This window comes from Phaseolus vulgaris, chromosome 9, assembly GCF_051622355.1.
Source record: "Phaseolus vulgaris cultivar YP4 chromosome 9, ASM5162235v1, whole genome shotgun sequence".
NCBI lineage: Eukaryota > Viridiplantae > Streptophyta > Magnoliopsida > Fabales > Fabaceae > Phaseolus > Phaseolus vulgaris.
In genome coordinates this window covers 21,499,798-21,521,505 of record NC_143506.1, presented here as the reverse complement: position 1 = coordinate 21,521,505, position 21,708 = coordinate 21,499,798, and the positions used below count along the sequence as shown (strand labels likewise).

The following is a 21,708-nucleotide window of genomic DNA, read 5'->3' as shown; positions in this document are numbered from 1 at the left end:
ACGAAACACCTGAGGATTCTGTTGAAGGAGGTGACGGAACAGAGGGGCTTGACGGTATCGTGGTGGCTACGACAAAATCGCGTAACCGTACGGAAGGCAGCTTCGCGCGATGCCCTCGCCCAAGGGGAACCGCGGCCGTCAGCGGTGGTGAAGAAACCGACGGCGCCGTCTCCGTCGGACGCAGCGGTGGATCCGCGGGTAGCGTCGAGGCTTCTATACACGGATCGGAGTCGTTGATAGTGTGGTCGAAGTCATCTGTGAGGGTAGCATCCTCCTTGGCTGGGATGGGAGATGCAATGGGTTGGTTGACGATGCATTCATCTAGGTTTGAGGAGGCAACTTCATGAAGAAAATGTGGGTCCGTTCCAGTTTCTAAAGAGTTGGCAATAATTGGGTTTTGCAATGGTGGTGCAGTGTCCATCTTTTTGGCTTCAAAATATGGAAATTTATTTTCGAAAAAATGTACATCACGAGAGACAAAGAAAGTTTCTGTTTCCAAATCAAATAATTTTCATCCTTTTTGGCCATATGGATACCCGACAAACACACAATTTCGGTTACGACTATCAAATTTATCCCGCTGTCTATGTTGATTATGAGCATAACATAATGAACCAAATACTCGTAAGTGCGCGTAACTGGGTACACATCCATGGATCACTTCATAAGGGGTTTTTCCTTTTAGAATGGAGGATGGTGTGAGATTGATTAAGTAGCCTGCAGTCAAAACGCATTCCCCCCAAAATTTAATGGGAAGATTGCCTTGAAACCGTAATGACCGAGCAACATTCAGAATATGCCGATGCTTGCGTTCGACGCGTCCATTTTGTTGCGGGGTCCCGACACAGGAAGTTTGGTGAAGGATACCTTGTTGAATGAAATATTGTTTTAGACACATGAATTCGGTTCCATTGTCAGAGCGAACCATTTTAACACATTTGTTGTATTCCCTGTTCGCAAGCTAGAACACGTTCACCATCGGGTAACCCTACGGGGCACCCTTGTATAGTTTCCTTTTCACTCAAATTTTCCAGTGACCCGGTCATATGGTTTGATGCCCCATTGTCAATAATCCACAAATCCCAAATGCTCTTACCAGTCATTTTCTCTGATTCATTTGATTTTTGTTTGCTGATCATATCAACCAGTACCTTCCATTGTTCATTGGTCAGACCTGCCATCTCAAGTTTCTTGTCGTCATTGTTGGCTTGACTGTTGCTTCCACTAGCGTGTGCCACATTTGCACGTGTCGGGTTACCTTTGTTTCGCATCCCTTGGCATCCCCTGCCGTTCCATTTGCCTTCACTTTTTGGTCTGTCACCCCACCATTCGGGATATCCGATCAATTGGAAGCATCCCTTCATGTCGTGACCATTTTTACCGCAATGACTGCACGTCATTAATTTTTCTACCATATCTCCACGCCCTTTTTCTTTGTAGTTGGCCTGCATCGCGAGACCCACGACCAACCCCCTTTCTTCCGTTGATTTGGCCATCATTCTCACTCTTTCTTCTTGTACCAACATAGCATATACGCGGTTCAGAGACGGCAATGGGTCTGAGGCCAGAATGTTTGATCTTACTGTCCCGTAGCTTGCGTCATCCAACCCCATAAGGAGTTGATGAACCTTCTCCTCCTCCCTTCGTTTTTCCAACTAAGCACCAATCCCACACTTGCATCCACCACACGTACAAGATGGAATTTTGTCACTATTAGCAAGCTCATCCCAAAGGACCTTCAATTTTCCAAAGTAAGTTACTACCACCATTCCCTCCTGCTTGCATCTTGACAAGTCCGACCTTAGTTGTTGAATTCTAGGTCCATTCACGACCGAGAATCTTTCTTTAATGTCTTCCACAAGTTATGTGCAGTCTCAGCATATGCTACTGTGAATCGTAAGCTTGGTTCAATGGTGTTTAGAATCCAAGAGACAATCATGGACTGCACGGTCCACCAATCTTCAAGGTCGGGTGCCTCATCCTCTAGTTGGATATGTGTTCTCTTGCCCATTCCCATTCGTCGTAATTTTCTCCGCGCAATTGGACTTGCGTGATTATGTTTTCGGGATTGTCACTCGCGTTGAGATCATATGGCGAGTAGGTCTTCTTAGCACCTCTCCTCCTTCGTGCTCTGCTTTGTTGGCATTATTCTTTTCTGGTGCATCTGCCATGGTTGTGCACCGTTGCCTTTGCTTTGTGTTTGTCGGGTATCAGAGTTTTGTGCTCTGATACCATGAAAGAATATTTTCTGTTTTATTCAATCTGTCCTTCATCTATAGCAATGATACATATATATAACCATAGCATTAGAACCGTACAGATTCTTTTTCTCACATAACATCTGTAATTAAGACTAATTATAGAACCATTAATAGTGATTATATTTCTATAATTAAGTCTAATTATAGACTCATTAATAGTGATTATATTCCTGTAATTAAGTCTAATTAAGTCTAATAATGATTTTGTCCGGTAATAGACGACATCCCGGATGGTATAATATATTTGTATAAGCACAAGTCTTCGAAAATCGTTTGCCTTGAACAAGAAGATTCGCCCAAGGACTTCTTTTATTTTCAGATCAAAGAGTGTTTTCAAAATGAGACTTACCGATTAGAACAACTGGACGAATGAGACATACAGAGAACCTGAAATATAAGTCACCTCAAATTTTATTTGAGATGACAATGTAATAAGAAACACTCTTTCTTACCTCTCACATTTTTCTTCCAAAATTGGTTGAGGAGGTTTTAATAGCGGACAATTAATAATTTACTTTATTTTTTGTGGAGATTAATTAAAAACAAAATCAGTAAATATTTTCAATACTTCCTAATAAATACATAAACTATATTCATGCAACAAAACAATGAAATTATTAGACAATCAGTACTTTTACTATATTTTGAATTGAATTCAATTTGTATGCAACTAACTTGCACCTCTTTTGTTATTGAACTCAAATTTAACTATGGTTACTAAAAAAAATGTGAAACGAATCCAGAAAGTTATAATTAAACCTGATGTGAATGTATGATAAAATGAAAAAAGTAAAAGAATGAAAAGAATATGTGTGGTTAGTAAAAGAAGAAAAAGAATGGAAGAAGAGCACACTATGACTGGGGGACAATTAACTGCAATAAAGTAATTAAGCTTTCGCCTTGTTTTCATTATGTAAATCATGAAATAAGATGTTATGCGCCTAGAATCTAGCATCAATTTTTTTCATTTTGCTTTCTTAATTATTGCCATTACTCAATCTAATAAAAATTATATATTTTTTTTAAATAAAAGCTTTCATATTAGGTATCACTATGCAACTTGACATCTCAGCTATATTGACACCTAAAGTAACAATAATTATTTGTCATCGCATGAAAAAAATATTATTAAAAAAAAAGAAAAAAATATTATTAAAAAAAAAAAGAAAAAAAAATACAAAAATATGAAAAGATTATACCAAAACTCATGTTAACAAAAATGATACATAGATAAACTATACATATATTTCATTAATTACGAAACATTCAAATAAGCAGCAAAACTACAAATTTATGTTTTATCTTCCTTTCTATTATATTTAAGAATGTATTTCTACCCATTTCAATATTTAGTAAATATTTTTATAAAAAAATAAATAAAAACATTCAATTATCAAATATTACAATAGAAATTTTAAAATTATTTTAGTAACTTAATATAAGATAAAACAAAAACTAAATAAATATGCTGTATATTTAATTTAAAAAAATTAGATATCACTTTTATTTGTGTCCATCTGTCAACATTGATATGAGTTCAAATAAAATTATTATATTTTAAAACAAAATTAAAAGATAAAGAACAATAATTTTCTTAAAATTAGTACTTAACTGTACCAATATATAAATAAAGTTGGACTTAAAAAGAATAAAACTTAATTTTAAACCTTTCACTCACGCCAAGCATTTTAAAAAATATATATTATTTAGTGAAGCTTATTTCCACTCATGGTAGAGAGAAACTCTCAGTTTTTTTTAACAAATGATTAATTGAGTCAATTTTGTTTATAAATATAAAAATTCATTTTCCCTGTGATTTCTAATGTAGGCGACTTCTAGAAAAGGGGAAAATGTATCAATGCCTTAAATGATTTCCTTATTTTACTTTACTAGTTAGCGAAACCTTTTTTTCATTGTGTTATATATAATTTCAAAATTAATTTTGCCTTGTTCAAACAGAATTTATAATTTCAGAGAAATTGTGCATTTGTTTGAAGTGTTTGGAGTACATTAGAAATCATAAATTTATATAAATCTGAATCAATTTTAAATGTTTTTCTATAAAAAAGAATTACAACAATATAAACCGGTAATATTTTATGCATATTTTTCAAAATGAAAATAAAATAAAACAAAATAGAACCTTATTTTCGAAACAACTTTACTTAATTTCAAGAGGGGGAAAAGTGAAATGAATGGTATCGAAATAATGTAATTGAATAAAAAAATGTTAAAAAACCTTTCGAAACATGGAAGGACATAGGTATGTCTCTGTCAATAAACAGACACACTTTAGAACAAAACGCATCCATCTTCCTCTAAAACAACACCATCTAAGATTTCTTTTGTAAGATAACACTATCATATTATATATGTGGTGTTATGGTTTAATTTCGATCTTTTAAATCTTTTATACTATCATTTAGTCAGATAGCAGACGGTTTTCCGATATACTTCAATTCTAATAATATTCTAAAATTTTATTTAACTAGTAATAAGTTAATTTATTTTTAAAAAAACATGATTAGGTATAATTGGAATTTTCTTTTTGTCTTACACGGATTCAATTAAAAAATATAAACATAAGAGGCAATCAAATATTATATATAGTTTTTCAACTCTCGCATCCACAAATTTTATTCAAACTAACTTGAGCGTCAGATCTTTGTCCATTATTTGAAAGAGACAATGAAGTTATTTTTGAAGGAATCCAATCTTATAAAAACATATTTCTTAAATAGTTAATATATATATATATATATATATGAGTAGAAAAGCACGATGTGTGATAATTAAATTTATTTAAGTGAATATCAATAATACTAATAATACATTTAAATCATTTTAATATATATTATAACAAATAAAAGTTAAAAATAAAGCTTATATAAATTATGATGAACATTAAGAAATGAACAAAATATTATATTAAAAAAACAATTAAAGAATGTGGGAGGACGGATCAAATACTCTACCTTAAGATCTAATATTCCTGGACCACAACAATATATAATTGAGTAGTTAGAATGATTTATTAATAATGAAAAACTTAATACCTGCCTATTTTTTTCATTTTAATTAAAAATTAAATCAATTATAATAAATTAACTCTTTACAGTTTAGTTTATACGTCTTAGTTACAGAATAATTTATACCAAACAAAAAATTAATATTAATGTTTTGCTGTGCGTCTAGGGTAAGAAGTGGTAAAGTGAAGTGAAATTTAGTTCTTCAATTGTGTATTCTTGAAGTAGTATGTGATATTTTTGTGATGCATAAGTAACTGATGATCGAATATATTTGGGGCAGAAGTAAGGTTAGGGAAAGAGTATAGTAAGATGCATAATGGCAATATAAAGAAGTTGTTTTTTTATATTTTTATTTGTTAGTGTTACACTAACATTGATATTATGTAGGGTTGAATTGGGTGGAGCATCAAACCATATTCCATGGTTCAAATAAAAGTGTCCATGCCACTGAATTGGAAAAAAAAAAGAGAAGATAATAAACTTGTTATAACATGTAATAATTGGTGTTTTAAAGTCAAAAAAAGGGGCTGTATATGAATTATATGTTGAAAATCAATTTCAACTTTCAATTATAGATGTACATGTATTGATTCGGAAATTATATGAATTAAATATTTATTAGTGATTGTGTTAATTTTGCTATTGAAGAAAAAATACATGGGATCTAGACTAAAATTTATGTTGTGTGCGTGATTATTAGGGAATTTTGAAAACTAATAGGAATTACTTCTATAATGTATCACTAGATGAGTCTTGTCATTTAGTTTCGGTAATCGATCAACCGGTCTAAGACATATTTAAAATCATTACAATAAATAATAGTTAAAACAATTGCAAGAACTTCTTGAAATACGGGACACGTTCCATAAAGTCCAGGTAATACTCCGAGAAATTAGGGAACCTTCCTAGAATAAAGCTAACACTAATATATGATAGATTTGACTCATTGCACCAGACACTACAAGAAATAATGATGATGGTAGAATCCCCAAAAAAGCGACATAAAAAGCAAAATAGAGACGCTACATGAGGCTAGTGTGGGCTTAGTGTCCCAATAGGAATGGAAGTTAATCTTTTGGTGGTTAGGAGATTAATTTCTTCTAGTCTTAATTTATTTATTTGATGCAACTCATAGATAAAATTGTCTTAATCATATATGCTTTCAATTTCAAACCCAAGAGATAAAAAGATTTATATCTTATAAGATCTAATTCTAAGTCAAATTTCCTTTAAATATACAATTTTAAGTCATAAAGATGAAAAAAAATTATGTCTAATATGGTTTATACAACCTCATTCTTCAAATCCTACTTTTAATGGATTACTTGAGAAAATTTAAAGAAATACATTTAGTCTACAATTTAATTATATATTCAACTTATTAAGAGTTATAAGGAAGACAAACATTGGTTAGTTATGAGACTGATTTGTATTTCTATATTTATATTTATATTTATATATAGTCTTAGTTTGTTTAATATTAATGTACCTTAAGACATCATGATCCCTCTATCAAGATAATTGATCGGATACTTTTAAGATAATGTGGTCAACAACGCTCTCAAAGATCTAATAAACATTCATTTATATAATATAATTAGTATACTATAATATGAAATGTTATCATAATTTCAAAGTTAACTCAATAATTTATCCTAATTCAAGTTTACCATTAAAGGATCATAGTAGATTCTATAAACATCCACATCAATCAAAACAAAGATATACATTAAAAAATATTTATTACTCGCACTTATCATATATATATTGAAATTTAATCTAATAATCAGAATATCTTTTACAAGGATCATACTTTTCATCAAAGACTAAAGTCCGAACACGTTACTAACTTTATTATTTAGAAGGACTAGAATAGCATTCTCTAACTCATAAAAAATAATTAAAAAAGATAATTTGAATATAAAATTATTTAATGTTTTTTTATTAGAAAGATGCTAGAGTTAATCCATGTTTACAAAAGAGAAGTAATAATTGTCCTACTTTTAAAATGATTCTGAGTGAACATTGAAGATCTTTCGCCGTCCCAATGATGAGCAATGAAGGAAGTGGTAAAAAATTGTTCCTAGTCACAATTGATGATATGAAAGATTTGAACTCAATCTGGAAACAATAAAGAATTAGTTTGACTCAGTGTGATTGGGTGATTTGTTCAAGTGAATCCATCATTCTAAACAACAACAATTAGTACACACTCCTATAGTATTTTCATGATGAATAATGTATTTCAATATAAAATTTATATCATAATAATCAATGAAGAAGTTATTTGTTTGTTATGATTAATAAATTTGTTTTAAAACAACTTAAAATTTGAGTGTGTCGTTCCTCAAGTAGATTATTAAGAAAAGCTTAATATAAGTTTTCACTAAAGTGCTCATGGATTTTTCCAATCTAAATCAAATCCAAATAAATGGATTGGATTTAAAATCTGTTCTCGAACAGATTAATGGACCTAGAAAATGATTGCTCCTACTCCCGTGTCTGGTCGGTTTCACACTTTTGATGCTCCTCGATGCGTTCGCCCTCCTGGTTGTGCTTCCCTTCCCTCGATCGCCCTACTTCTCAGCTGGGGGTACCTGCAGACGGCACTCCAACGCTCAAGTCAGTGGGGTATCGACACTCGATTGTCAGAGTATTGTAGATAATAACGTACAATTCTCCTTGAAATGCGTGCTATTTATATTACCTTAATGGGCCTTCATTGTTGGGCCAGGTTAGGGTAGTTGGTTTGCGCTTAGGGTTGTGCTAAGCCACCCTTAACCATGGATTAGTCTTGCTAATGTGGTCAACCTTTGACTTGAATGTTATGTGTCGGTCGGCCACATGTGCAACGCGATTGACTTTGTCGTTTGGGTGACGGCTTGGTCTGAGTGTCGGCCGACTCACCGGATCATACGGTCGTACCAGTACAGTTGCCCCCCAGGCTCGAGAGGTGGCACAGCCGAAGAGTCTGAAAATGGGACTCGAGCGGTTGTGTAATGATGGGTGAAGTGACAGTAAGCGGCGTTTGGGCGGGTGATGTGATGTGCATTTATGAGGGATTTTATGGGCGCCAAGCGATGTGGATCGTTGGATCAAGCAAATCCAACGGCTGAGATCTCGTGACGTTTGGGTTTCTGAGGCGCCTTCGGGCTATAAATAGGGGTTGGGTACAGTTGCCTCTTACGCGTTTTAATATAGATCGAGCTCTGACACCCGAACGAATCCGAGCGACCTTAGTCACTTTCCTCATTCGCGTCCGACTTCTTCTTCTACCTCCGCTCGGTCTCCTCTTCCCGAACCTCCCTCTTGTTCGTCATCCTCGTCGTCTTCTTCTTTTTCTTCCTCTACTTCTTCGTCTAACAGGGTTGTCTCAATTGGGACCGATGTCCCGCCGGTGGAGAGAGTGAGAGATGATGACGTTGGTAATGCGTCGGACCGCTCGGTATCGTGCGAGCGGCCGCGTCCTCACATGGGACCTGCTTGGGTCGATCCCAAGGTGTGGGAGGTGGCGTCCGTTTTCCACACGGACGCCTCAGTGGCCGAGATTTTGAACAAGGTCCCTGTTTTGAAGGCTTCTGCTGAGGAGTCCTTGTTGGCATTTGGTCCTTGTTCCTTGGCAGACCGTGTGTATAGCGACCAGTCATCTACCCAGCCCCCCCTTCTTTTTTATGTGTAGCTGTCTTTTTTTGGACCTCCATGTGTCACTTCCTTTCGATGCATTCACGGTCGGTGTCCTTCGGGCACTTAACGTGGCCCCGACCCAGTTGCACCCTAATACATGGGCGTCCATGCAAGCTTTTCGCGTGGTGTGTCGGACGTTTGGGGTGCGTCCTCTCCCTTCTTGTTTTTTGCATTTCTATACCTCCCATCCTGCCGAGTTGGTCGGATGGCATTCCTTGGACAGTCAGGCTGGTAGCATGTTGTTCAAGCCCTTCACGGCCTCCTATAAGAACTTCAAAGAGAAGTTCTTTAAGGTGTACGTGGAGCCGGCGGGCACACAGTACTTTTTCGATGAGGTCGGCGAGTTCAGGTTTCCTTTGTTCTGGACGATGAAACCCACCAAGATAAAGGATTGGCCGAGGTCGATCAATCCGAGTGTGCACGAGCGAGTGATTTTTGGTCTCCCCAAGAAGCTCCCCGGTCGGCTGCTCATGTCCTTGTACACAATGACCAATCGCGAGGTGGTCTTCGAGGGTATGTGGTCTTAATGTTTCGGTCGTTTTTTATGTTTCTTCTTCGTCTAACCGGTTTATCTTGTTTTAGAAATTGCTAAAAATTTTAACTAAATCAAATTTAAATGGATTTTTTTTTAAATCCATTTAAAGTGGATTAAATCTAGATTCAATCTACTTTGTTAATTAGATTAAATCCACTTTGTCAATTACATTAAATCCATTTTGATATGGACATAGACTAACTTGGCTCGAACCGGGCCTAAGCCGACTCAACCTGAATGTGGACCAACTCGGTTCGACATCGGTCAGGATCTGGACGACTCAACATTGGCTCTGGCTCAGACGACTCGACATCGGCCCAAACGACTCGACAATGGCCCGGGCCTGGATGATTTGACATCAGTCCGAGCCCGTTCGACTTGACATCGGCTCGAGCCCACTCAACTTGACATCGGCCTAGGCACGCTCAACTCGACATTAGCCAGGGCCCAATCGACTCCACATCGACCCGGGCCCGCTCCACTCCACATCGGCTCGAGCCTAGACAACTCAACATCGACCCGAACTCGACAACGATCCGGGCCCGAACAACTTAGCTCAGGCCCGTCGACTTGATATTGACTCGACCCCGCTTGGCTCGACATTAGCCAGGGCCCAATCGACTCGACATAGACCCATGCCCACTCCACTCGACATCAGCCCGGGCCCGTTCAACTCGACATCCGCCCGGGCCTGAGAGACTCGACATTGGCTTGGGCCGGCTCGGCTCGACATCGACCCAAGCCCAATCGACTCGACATTATCCTGGGCCCAGACGATTCAACATGGGCCCAAGCCCATACGACTAGACAATGGCCCGAGCCTGGATGATTTGACATCGGCCCGAGCCCGTTCGACTCGACATTGGCCCAGTCCCGCTTCACTCGACAACGGCTCGAGCCCGAACGACTCGACATCGTTATGGGCCCGGAAGACTTGACATCGACTTGGGCCCGCTCTGATCGACATTGGTCAGGGCCCAATCAACTCGATATAGACTTAGGCGCGCTCCACTCGACATCGGCCCCGAGCCTGTTCAGCTCGACATCGGCCAGGCCCGAGAGACTCGATATTGGCTCGGGCCAACTCGGCTCGACATTGGCCTGGGCCCAATCAACTCAACATCGGCCTAGGCCCAATCAACTCAACATCGGCCCGAGCCCGAGATACTCGACATCGATTTGGGCCCATTTGACTTGACATCGGCCCGAGCTCGGGAGACCCGACATTGGCTTAGGCCCAATCGACTCGACATCGGCCCGGGCCCGGGAGACTCAACATTGACCCAGGCCCGTTCGGCTCGACATCAGCCCGGGCTTGCTCAGCTCGACATTGGCCTTGGCCCGTTTGGCTCGACATAAGCTCGGGCCCAGGAGACTCAACATTGGCTTGGGCCCAATCAACTCGACATTGACCCGGGCCCGCTCTACTCAACATCAACACGAGCCCGCTCTACTCAACATCGACTCGAGCCCGTTCCGGTCAACATCGGCCCGAGCCCGTTAGGGTCGACATCAGCTCAGGCCCGTACGACTTAACATCGGCTCGAGCTTACTCAGCTCGACATTGGCCTGTCTCGTTCGGCTCGACATCGACTCGGGACAGCTCGGCTAAAGAACGACCCGGGCGCTTGACTTAAAATCGGCTCGGATCTGCTCGGCTCGATATGGACCCGGGACTACTCGATTAGACATCGACTGAATTTTCTTGGCTTAACTTGGATCGGACCAAGTCAAAATTCATCCCAAAATACAATTTGGACAATCCAAAAATGTATCCCATTTATACCTAATTCATATCCAATTAAATGGATTTGATTTAAATCTACAAGGCACTTCAGAAAAGTGTTTACACTTTAGTAAAGGAGAATTAAAAAAGTACAAGGTTATGTAGATGCAGACTTTGGAAGTGAAGTTGATCACCACAGAAGTACCACTGGTTACATTTTCGTTGTTGGTACTGTAGTTCTTAGCTGGATGTCACAAATACAAAAAGATTGTTGTTTAATTCACTATAGAGGTTGAGTATGTAGGAGTAACAAAAGCTAATAAAAATTGATATGGCTTCAAGGTTTGTTAACCAAACTGGAATTTATCCACAAAAGTGTTTTGCATAGTAATAATTAGAGTCTAATACATCTAGTAAAGAACTCAACATTTCATTCCAGAACAAAATACATTGATCTTTGTTATCAGTCATTAGATCTTTGCCTAGGAATGAATTGTTAACCTTGAGGAAAATTCTAGAAAGCAAAAATTTAAGAAATATAGTAACTATTGACAAATTGAAATTGTGTTCAACTTCATTTAATTTGCTAAAATAACATAGAGAAAATAGTTGTACTGTATTTGCTGTTAGAAAATAGGAAAGTTAATGAAAATGAAATGATTGCATAAATATAGAAAATAAAATAAAATGTGAGAGTACATATCTTGTAAGTATGTATAAATATGATGTAAAATTTATTATGCCTTCCAATAATAAGAATAAAAGGAGACAAAAGAGAGAGAAAATTAAAAAACAAGAAAAATCTAAGTTCATTTGGCTGTGAATTGAGTGTTTTTTCTCTTTTAAATAAAAGGTCTGCAATAAACCCAAGATGTAAACATAATTGGGTGAACTCTCTTATGAATCTTGTGAATCTTGTGTGTGATTGTTCCTATTTTGTTTCTCATAAATTTGATTATAGGAAATATTTATTATTTCCTAAAACAAGGCTGTCCGAGGATCCAATCCCATAAAGAGTGGACAAAGGGCGTGTGCATAGCTGGAGGGAACTCTTCACAGAAATCACAAGTCCTAGTATACTGTCCCATTGGTCAGACCATAGAAAAGGGCATCAGTTCCTTCAGTACATCTCGATGATATTTATGTCAAATGCTTGTTGGTCTATGATAACAAGTCACATATCTTCCAATTATGTTTTTCATAGGAAGTGTTCCCCTGCTCATCATCACAGACGATAAGGTTCAAGATTAACAGGAGGAAAATGATACTAACACTAACTTCATATCAAGATATCCAAATGGAATACAGATTTTTTAGTAAAAGGCAAAAAAATGTTTCACATTTATGTCTACACCAAAAACTAAAACGAACTGACGTAAATATTCATCTAGAAAACAGATTAATCATATTATACACCACAACATTCATATAATCACCCCTCTCCCAAAAGGTTAAAATTATTAGAAAAGGACAGAATAAAAAGTCAGTAACAAGCTGCAGTAGTTACTTACCACACATGAGAATCATAACTATTATTACGATTATCCCCTAGCACATAAACATGGCCATTGGGCACAGTCTGCAAGGACACAAGTTGTACAAGCAAAAGAAAATATGCATCAATAAACAGAAAGCTTTCATGCTCACAATTGTCTATTGGAATATGACTCTTGAAAGTACCAATATGGTAAATGGTAAAATAGTAATAATAAATAAAATTATAAGTTTTCAAATAAATATAATAAATAAAATAACAACTATCTTAGTAATATATTCATAATCGAGCTGTTTCTAAACTAATAAAGTGAAGCCTATCATGAACTTGATTCGTTTAAATGTCCTGCCTAAATTTAATGAATTGACCTTGAATAAATTAACTAATGTCTTATTGCCAGTTTCTGCAGTATCGTGTTCATTAATGTGATGAGTGATCAATTCATAATTGTTGAATGGAAAAGGACCGTAACAACGAACAGGAATCTCACAGTTAATGGGATTGTGTATGTTGGTGGTTGTGCTATAAAATCTTCCTGCTGAGCAACACCATTGATGTAGAGTACCCCATCCTGAACCTACAAGGTGACGGAAGATTCAAGTGAAAAAGACTTAATGCTATTTTCCTTATGCTCATACAACATACTATTACTATTGCCAGGACATAAACATATTAGTTTTCCTAAGACATGAAATTGTGGCTAGTCTGCACGGTAGACTAGATCACTAAAACAAATAAAAAGAAACAAAACAAAGTCTCAGTTTCAAAATAGTATATTTACAAATCAATTTTTCATGTCCATTAATCTTGTGTGGATATGTTTGCTCGTAATTTTTGCTTTATGAACTTCCAATAGATACACAACGTCAGTATAATGCAAAAAGAAAGGAAGTTTCTAGAAGATTTATACCTCAACAGCGTCTCCTGCTTTTGCTACAATTCTCTTAATAAAAACAGTTTCTGTGTTTTCTCCATATAACTACATAACAGAAGAAAACCAATCATGTAATTGAATGGTAGATCTGCAAGTAGACTACAGATTCTATATCATTGCAACATACCTGTGTTGGATCCTTAAATGTTACAATGTCATGTATAGAAGGATTCTTGATATAATATGAAGCCTGGGGAAAGTTGCAATGAAAGATAATTAAAATTCAAAAATTAGAATTGAGGGAAAAAGTAAAAAAATAGAGATAAGAATTGATCCCATTTCTGAAAGTTTAGTGAGTAAAATTATTCAAAGGAAAGACCTCAACATAAGAAGGCGATTTTGGAAGATAAAAATATATCTTATAAGGAAAGCTTGTCGATCGAAACAGCTTAGTTTTGATAAACGTCTCAGTCAATTTCAAGATCTTCCTTTAATCTTGTGCACATATACATGGATAATGAAAAGTACAACACATATACATGAAAACCAACTCCTCATGAAATGCAAAAACTTTCACACATTAAATTAGGACTATAACAGCCAAAATATATATATTCACCACCATTATACTCTCGTGAACTTGAACTGAAGAGTAAACACCGTGTTGGGGTTAACCTCAATGTCATAAATAAGGTAACACATAAGGCTGATGTGACACAAGATTCAAGAATCAAGATGTATAAAGGAAAGCAATAGTTATCCTAATTCTAGAAACAAAGTCACAGTAACATTGGGAAGGGAAGGGAAGCAAAAGACGTATTAATTCAAGAATCAAGATTATTGGATTGAAAAACATGGTCACATATACTGAAATGTCAGGGGAAGGAAGCAATAGTTGAATTATTCGACAATTTTAGTCAATAAAGAAGGGAGAATGGGGAGAAGCAAAAGAAAAAAAAAAGTAGCAACTGAGGTAGGAATCCAGTTTGGATCTTCCCACTAGATAGGAATCTGAATGTAAATTGAATTTGGCACAACCAAAAGATTGATGGTGTTCCAAATCCCAGTCCTTCGTCAGACTCAGAGATTGTGCATAAAGGTAGATCACGAACCAAGAAAAGAAAGAAACAGAAAAGAAAAAGGTGGGAAAGCAGAATATTGTGCACCTTTTCCACCATAATTCGATCACCAACACGAAGGGTGGGGAACATGGAAGAGGAGGGTATGAAGCGAAGCTCGGAGAACGTGGACCAGAGAAGTCCGACGACCAAAAGCCGAAGGAATCCGTCAAGACCCGGCCATCGAAGGAAGCCCCAACTCTGACATGGTATCCATCGCAGTGCAGGATAATTTGTTACAGAGTTGTATATTGCAGAAGATCTCAATAAGCTCATGCTGCAAACTACATCCATACAGCACAAAGATAAGTGAATGAAGGAAGAATTAAACTCGTGCTTCAATTAAAAGTAAACTGAAAACACAGATGAAGGTCGAAAAAACCAGAACTTGAAAGAGTTGCAGAGTGTGAGAGAAGCCTTAGCTTCTGTATTTGGACTGAGATATATATTTAATGGTGGAATTGAACGGTTGATGCTTAGGGACTAAGTTTCTACACTCAAACGCGCTTTCGTTAAATAATAGTTTATCACCCAAAAAAAACAATTTTTTCTTTTCTTCAACACACAAACAAGAAACTAAATAATTTACACTTTATTAAATAGATTCATGTACCCAATCTTTTTACTTAGATGACTTCTTCCAAATCTAACTTCTAAAGTAATGATTATAGTGATTTTATCTTTAATTGATGTAGAGTTCAAAATCTACATTTCTCAAATACATCCCTCTTTTTACATCTAGACATAAATATATCATATATAAAATTAAAATCTCATATTAATTGATAATAAGATAAATTCCAATATATAAATGGAACTATTTTTTACCTTATAAATCAATACGATAAATTTAATTTACAAATTTATTGAATTTAGAATTTAGGTCTATAATCTCACTTACTATCATCTATAAATATTTAATTTTATATCAAATATATATACCGATAAATATTTAATTTCACATCAAATATATATATACCTTTGTGTAATAGGTATATTGTAGATTCCATATCAACAAAAACAATATCGATTAATTTTAGGATGTACTCAATGATTGTCTTTTAATATCTTGGACAAACATCTTTCTAGTCAAACAATATCTTATTTAAATCTAGTCAAACAATCTCTTTATGCTATTAGTTGCAAAAAACTATAAATAGTTATTTCCTAATCAAAAAAGATAGAAATTTTATTTTCAATATAAATTAGAAAAGATCATTTAATCTATTTTGTGACATAGTAATCTATCAATTACAAATTTAATATCGACAACATTGTTTATGCAATTGTAATAGGAATGGTTAATATTATTTATAAGATATATACGTATTGGGGAAACAATTAAATATTTTTAAAGAATTTCATATCATCAATAAATATATATATATATATATATATATATATTAAAAATTATATAATTTTAAATTGTAACTATCATAAGAAATTTAGTGTCTTACAAAATAGAGCCATGATCCGTGGCTCTGATTCTAGGAAATTCAAATCCAATAATGATTTCTAACTAAATCTGTCTGAATTTAAGACAGCAATAATCATTGGTTGTGCACGTTATCTCAATTCCTAACTAAACCTTATCGATACACTATTCTCCAATTTCCCTCAAAATTAGGGTTTGGTAGCAATATTTCATACTTTAGTTCCAGGGCTTTCTTTAATCAATATTAATTTTGATGTTTATAAAGTGTTTTCTCCTCTTAATATTAAACCATTGGTGAAAAAGGTAGATGGAAGAAAATTCTCTGCTCTCACTTTATCATCATAAGACAAAGTAATTAATCTCCACTTTAATAAAAAAAGATTAAAAATAATGTTATGGAGTAAGTGTTAATTTTTTTCATCTTACTTTATTAAATATCTTCAGCTGACGTCACTGCAGACGAAAAACATGAGCTTAAAATTAACTTGACAACAGTTAGTGTGATGAGGAGAATTTGAAAGGATAAGGTGGGCCCACTGATATTCTCTTCAAAGCTGCCACACAACACTCTATCATGTTAGTTCAGGACAAACACTGAGTGAGGATGAAGACACTGCAGTTAACTTTTCCGTTTCTAGTACTACTACAGTTAACGGTAACCTCTGCGGCGGAGGAGGAGGCTTCCGCCACCATCATCTTCACCACCCTCGGCAGAGCCTTCTACGCCTTCGACATCTATTATCTTCCAATTCACCAACAACCTGTGAATCCTGACCAAGAACTTCAGCTCACCGATGGCCACTCCGTTAATTTCAACGGCCATTTCATTTCCAATGCTTCCGCTATCCAACTCCCCACACACTCTCCTCCACTCCAACTCGTTTACGTAACGGAGAGAAACGGCTCCCCCACCATTTACTACGACGCCGTTTATACTTCCACAACCAGATCCACTAAAGAATCTGTTACCGCAGAGAGAATCCAAATCCCTCTATTACCGAACAAGCCCACCGACACTTCTCAACTCTCCATCAAAGACAAGCCAAGTGTCACCCCCGACGGAGAGTTTTTAATATACGTTTCCACACACGAAGACCCGGGTGTACCACGGGCCAGTTGGGCCGCAGTTTACTCCACCCACCTCCAATCGGGCCTCACCCAGAGACTCACACCCTACGCTGTCGCTGATTTCAGCCCAGCCCTCTCCCCTTCCGGTATCTGGACCGCTGTCGCTTCTTACGGCTCAGCTGGTTGGGCCGGCGAAGTGGAGGATCTCACAACTGACATCTACGTCTTCCTCACTCGAGACGGAACTCACCGAGTCAAAATCGTCAACCACGGAGGCTGGCCCTCCTGGGTCGATGATCGCACTCTCTACTTCCACCGGCGAGGTGACGACCAGTGGTGGAGCATTTACAAAGCGGTTATCCCCTCCAATGGACCCGTCTCCATTGACACCGTTACAATCGAACGAGTCACCCCACCGGGTCTCCACGCCTTCACACCCGCGACCTCGCCATACAACAACGATTTCATCGCCGTCGCGACAAGAAGACCAGGCTCAAGCTTTCGCCACATCGAATTATTCAACCTGGTTAATAACGAATTCACGGAGCTGACACGGTTGGTCTCGCCTAGTTCCCACCACCTCAACCCGTTCATCTCACCCGATTCATCCCGTGTCGGCTACCACAAGTGCAGAGGAGAACCCAACGCGGATAGTAGCCCCCAGTTTTTCCTCGAAAACGTTCGGAGCCCCGTCCCCGGTCTATCTTTATTCCGGTTCGTCGGCTCTTTCCCGGTTTTCTCACCCTCCGGAGACCGCATCGCGTATGTTGACCTTCCAGGAGTATACGTGGTGAACCGGGACGGTTCGAACCTGCGTAAGGTTTCAAACGCGATGGCGTTTTCCACCGCTTGGGACCGGGTTCGACCCGGTGTGATATACACTGCGATTGGGGAAACATTTGCCCCCGAGAGCTCGCAGGTTGATATCGTGTCCATTGACGTTGATAACAAAGACAGTGTGAAGAGGTTGACCTTGGACGGAAAGAACAACGCGTTTCCGTCACCCTCGCCGGATGGAAAATGGATCGTGTTTCGGTCGGGTCGGTCGGGTCATAAGAATCTTTACATAATGGACGCTGTTGATGGAGAGAGAAAGGGGCTTCGAAGATTGACGGAGGGTCCGTGGACTGACACCATGTGCAACTGGTCACCAGATGGAAAATGGATCGCTTTCGCGTCGGACCGGCATGCTCCGGGAAGCGGTAGTTTCGCGTTGTACCTGATCGAGGCGGACGGAAGCGGGTTGAGGAAGGTGTTTGAGAGTGGGTCGGGTGGGAGGACGAACCACCCGTATTTTAGCCCCGATGGGAAGAGCTTAACGTTTACTTCGGACTATGCGGGTATATCTGCTGAGCCAATCTCGAACCCCCATCACTACCAGCCCTATGGTGAAATATTCAGCGTTAGATTGGATGGATCCGGTATTCAGAGACTCACTCATAACTCCTACGAGGATGGAACACCTGCTTGGTCACCCAAGTATATACGCCCACACAATGTTCAGAGCCCTAAGGCTGGACCCTACTGCTCCTTCGAAGATTGTCACTGGCTCAATATCATGCCCAATTCTTCAGCTTTCCCTCTCTAATGCATTTTCTTATAGCCACACCACCTTAAATCTACCTTCACTTTTCATCAAACTTGTAAGCCAATAAATAAATAACTGCTCTTACGCCTTTCTTGCTTCTCCCAGTTTCTCACTCTCTACTAACAAGATAGATGCAAGATCACGGATGAATTATAGCAAGAAAAATACTATGAGAATTAAACTCAGAAGCATAAAACTGCACTACAGTGAGAACATCGTAAGAAGATATTAGAAGAGTCTAGAAGAAGAGAGAAAAGAGAAACAGAGAGATTCAAAGTTTTTATTGATAATACTGAAACAATTATACAGCTGCAAAGAGAAAATCAAGCCTACACAAAACTTGACAAAAGGTAGATCTCCCTCCACCACCAGATCAATTTTTATTTCCACTCAACATTTATTTTAAAATTCCAAACTTTCCATTTCACTTTTGTTTAAAAAAAAAAACTGAAAAGGAACTCTTTTACTATGATAGAGACTTTTTTAGTGGATGTGGTGGTGTAGTGGTTTGATATGTTGGTGAAGTTGTGTTGAAGTTCTCTTTCAAGTCAGTATTTATGTTTTTATGTAATGATTATAGTTGCAAATGGTTTAAAGTTGTTATCTGATATCGATTTTAGAAAGTAACTTATGGAGGTAGATATTCAAAAATATAGTGTATATTTTGAATTTTCGTATACGGATTAAGAAAAAATATTTCTGGATCTTAACGTTTGAAAAACACTTTTATGTTGATTATATCAAAATACACATTAAGTTTTGAAGTTTTATATCCCAAACTTACTTATTTGTATTACAAATATAAATATCTAACTAAGGAAAAAACAAACATTATAATTAATCTAGTGCACGAATAATTAGTCAAAGAAAAGTGGTCTTGCTAAAAGAAGCCCAAAAGTAAAATCCAACAGCAACTATAACTAAAACTAACGAACAATTTTATCATCCTCTCAATTTAACGTTTATTGTTTTAAGTAATACCTCCAAATTTCCACTTGATAATTCACACAACTATTTTTACGAAACTAATTAAGTTAAAAATGTGTTTATAGAAAATAATAATCAATATACAAAAGATATCATTAAACAATATGATATAAACTTTATACCACAATTAGGCGATAATTAATATATATATATATATAATATTTTGTAATCAATTTCAGAAGTGAGCAATATAATAAATCTGTATTATAAATCATAAAAATCAATAGAGATGTTAGTATATAATTCATTAAATAAAATATTTATGGATTTAAATCAACAATAAAATGAACTATCCTGTTTTTTTTATATTAAATCATTTGAAACTATAAATAGTACCATTAATATTTTTTTACAATAACTTTGACAGTAAAATATTAAACCAACTAAAGAGGAAAACTCAACTTATTAAATCTATTATTAATCGTTCTTAATCAATCAATGATTTCATATATATATTCATAGACCGTGTACCTTTTTATAAGTACCAAAATAAGTTTATTGACATAGAATGATTTTTTATATATTACATTTTATAACAATTTAATTTAAATATTGTATAAACAAGTTGTCTTTTTATTCTGAAGTAAAAGATTTAATCATCTTCAAACAAATATAATTTATTTTAGATTGGATATGTAATAATATTACATATTAATTTATTAGTATTTAAATTTCTTATGTAAATATAAATAACTAAATAAAAGAAGATAGATGTTGTAGTTATCTTTTTATTAAAAATATATTATTCATTATAATTATATATAATAATAATAATTACATTATAAAATAATTTCTATAATCATAATTGTAACAATAATATTATAATTAAATAACAACCACAATATTATAGGATTTAGTCATGTTTAAGCATTATTTCAATTTATATGTAAACTGTGTAGCAAGAACTAACACAATATTTCTCTAACATATACATACTTAAAATAATGTTTCAATTTTAAAAATTAACAATTATAGTCGATCGGTGTAAAAAACAACATTTTAATTTTCATCCTTTTATGCTTTAAGGAATGTAATTTGCCTAACTACCAATGGAAGTAATCAAAGTAATTTTAAAACCAATTAACTTAATGTGGAGGCTATTAGTGTGATTTAAAACAAATAAAATTATAGACATGGTATTAAAAGTTTAATTTGTATTATTGGAGTTAAACGTGTAAAGAAGTTGTAATAAGTATGCCAAGAAAAAGAAGATTGGAGTAGCGAAGCATGAAATTTGGGGAAAAGTGAAGATTGAGAAGATGTATTTGAAATTCAAACCTTTGTCATTTCTCTTTCTTCTCATTCACTCTTTATCTTTTCACTCTTTACCTCACAGAAATCAAGTCTGCAGCTCAGATTCTTTGGAATTTTTGACCCCTTCCACTAGTTTTTGATATACTAATAATGACTCAGAAACCTTCATTTTTATCTGTTATCACCTGTCTAACTATGTCTTTCTGATTCAGTTCCATCCCTTTATCTCTGGTTTATAATCTTTTTTCCTATGTTCTCTTTATTGTAAGAAACAACCACGATGCATAAAATAATTTCTTTGGGACGCTGTAAAGTCAAATATTATTCTTTTTATCTGTTTTGAAATGCGGTAAATAAACCTATAACACTTAAAATAGGTTGGCGGTTAAAATCTGAGTGCACATCACAATATAAAAAGGAAAGCAAAGGAAAACTCAACAAATTGAGAGTTGTAAAAGTAAGTAATATTTTTAGACAATTAGGATTTGTTTTTAGAAAGTGTTTTTGAATATGCATTTTGAAGGGTTTTTACTTTTTGCTTCCTGCGTAACCCTAAATTCCAAATGCTTTGTTTTTAATATATTCTTTTTGTTCATTAAAAAAAATGTTTTATCTTCTGTTTCTCCGTACTGCATTTTGTATGTGAAATTGATA

At 36.0% G+C, this 21,708-nt stretch overlaps 2 protein-coding genes across 6 annotated transcripts; one reads left to right on the top strand and one right to left on the bottom strand.

Annotated features, from left to right (window-relative positions):
- Positions 1 to 7,187: 7,187 nt before the first annotated feature.
- LOC137820689 (chloroplast processing peptidase) lies at positions 7,188 to 15,292 on the bottom strand. Of its 5 annotated transcripts, none has more exons than XM_068624878.2 (7): positions 15,111 to 15,245; positions 14,771 to 15,006; positions 13,792 to 13,854; positions 13,641 to 13,709; positions 13,221 to 13,307; positions 12,747 to 12,814; positions 7,188 to 7,411 (listed from the first exon to the last, which is right to left on the bottom strand). In XM_068624878.2, coding segments are annotated over exons 2-7 (516 nt in total). In that variant the 5' UTR covers positions 14,999 to 15,006; positions 15,111 to 15,245; the 3' UTR covers positions 7,188 to 7,410. The 5 variants fall into 5 exon arrangements, with proteins under 5 accessions (XP_068480979.1, XP_068480977.1, XP_068480975.1 ...); XM_068624874.2 differs by lacking the exon at positions 7,188 to 7,411 and adding an exon at positions 11,878 to 12,450 and having other exon boundaries at positions 15,111 to 15,292; XM_068624875.2 differs by lacking the exon at positions 7,188 to 7,411 and adding an exon at positions 11,878 to 12,450 and having other exon boundaries at positions 15,105 to 15,237.
- A 1,130-nt stretch (positions 15,293 to 16,422) lies between these two features.
- On the top strand, positions 16,423 to 18,912 carry LOC137823129 (DPP6 N-terminal domain-like protein). The gene has a single exon (XM_068628270.2). The coding sequence runs from the start codon at positions 16,762 to 16,764 to the stop codon at positions 18,811 to 18,813; it is 2,052 nt and encodes a 683-aa protein (XP_068484371.2). The 5' UTR covers positions 16,423 to 16,761; the 3' UTR covers positions 18,814 to 18,912.
- Positions 18,913 to 21,708: the final 2,796 nt, after the last annotated feature.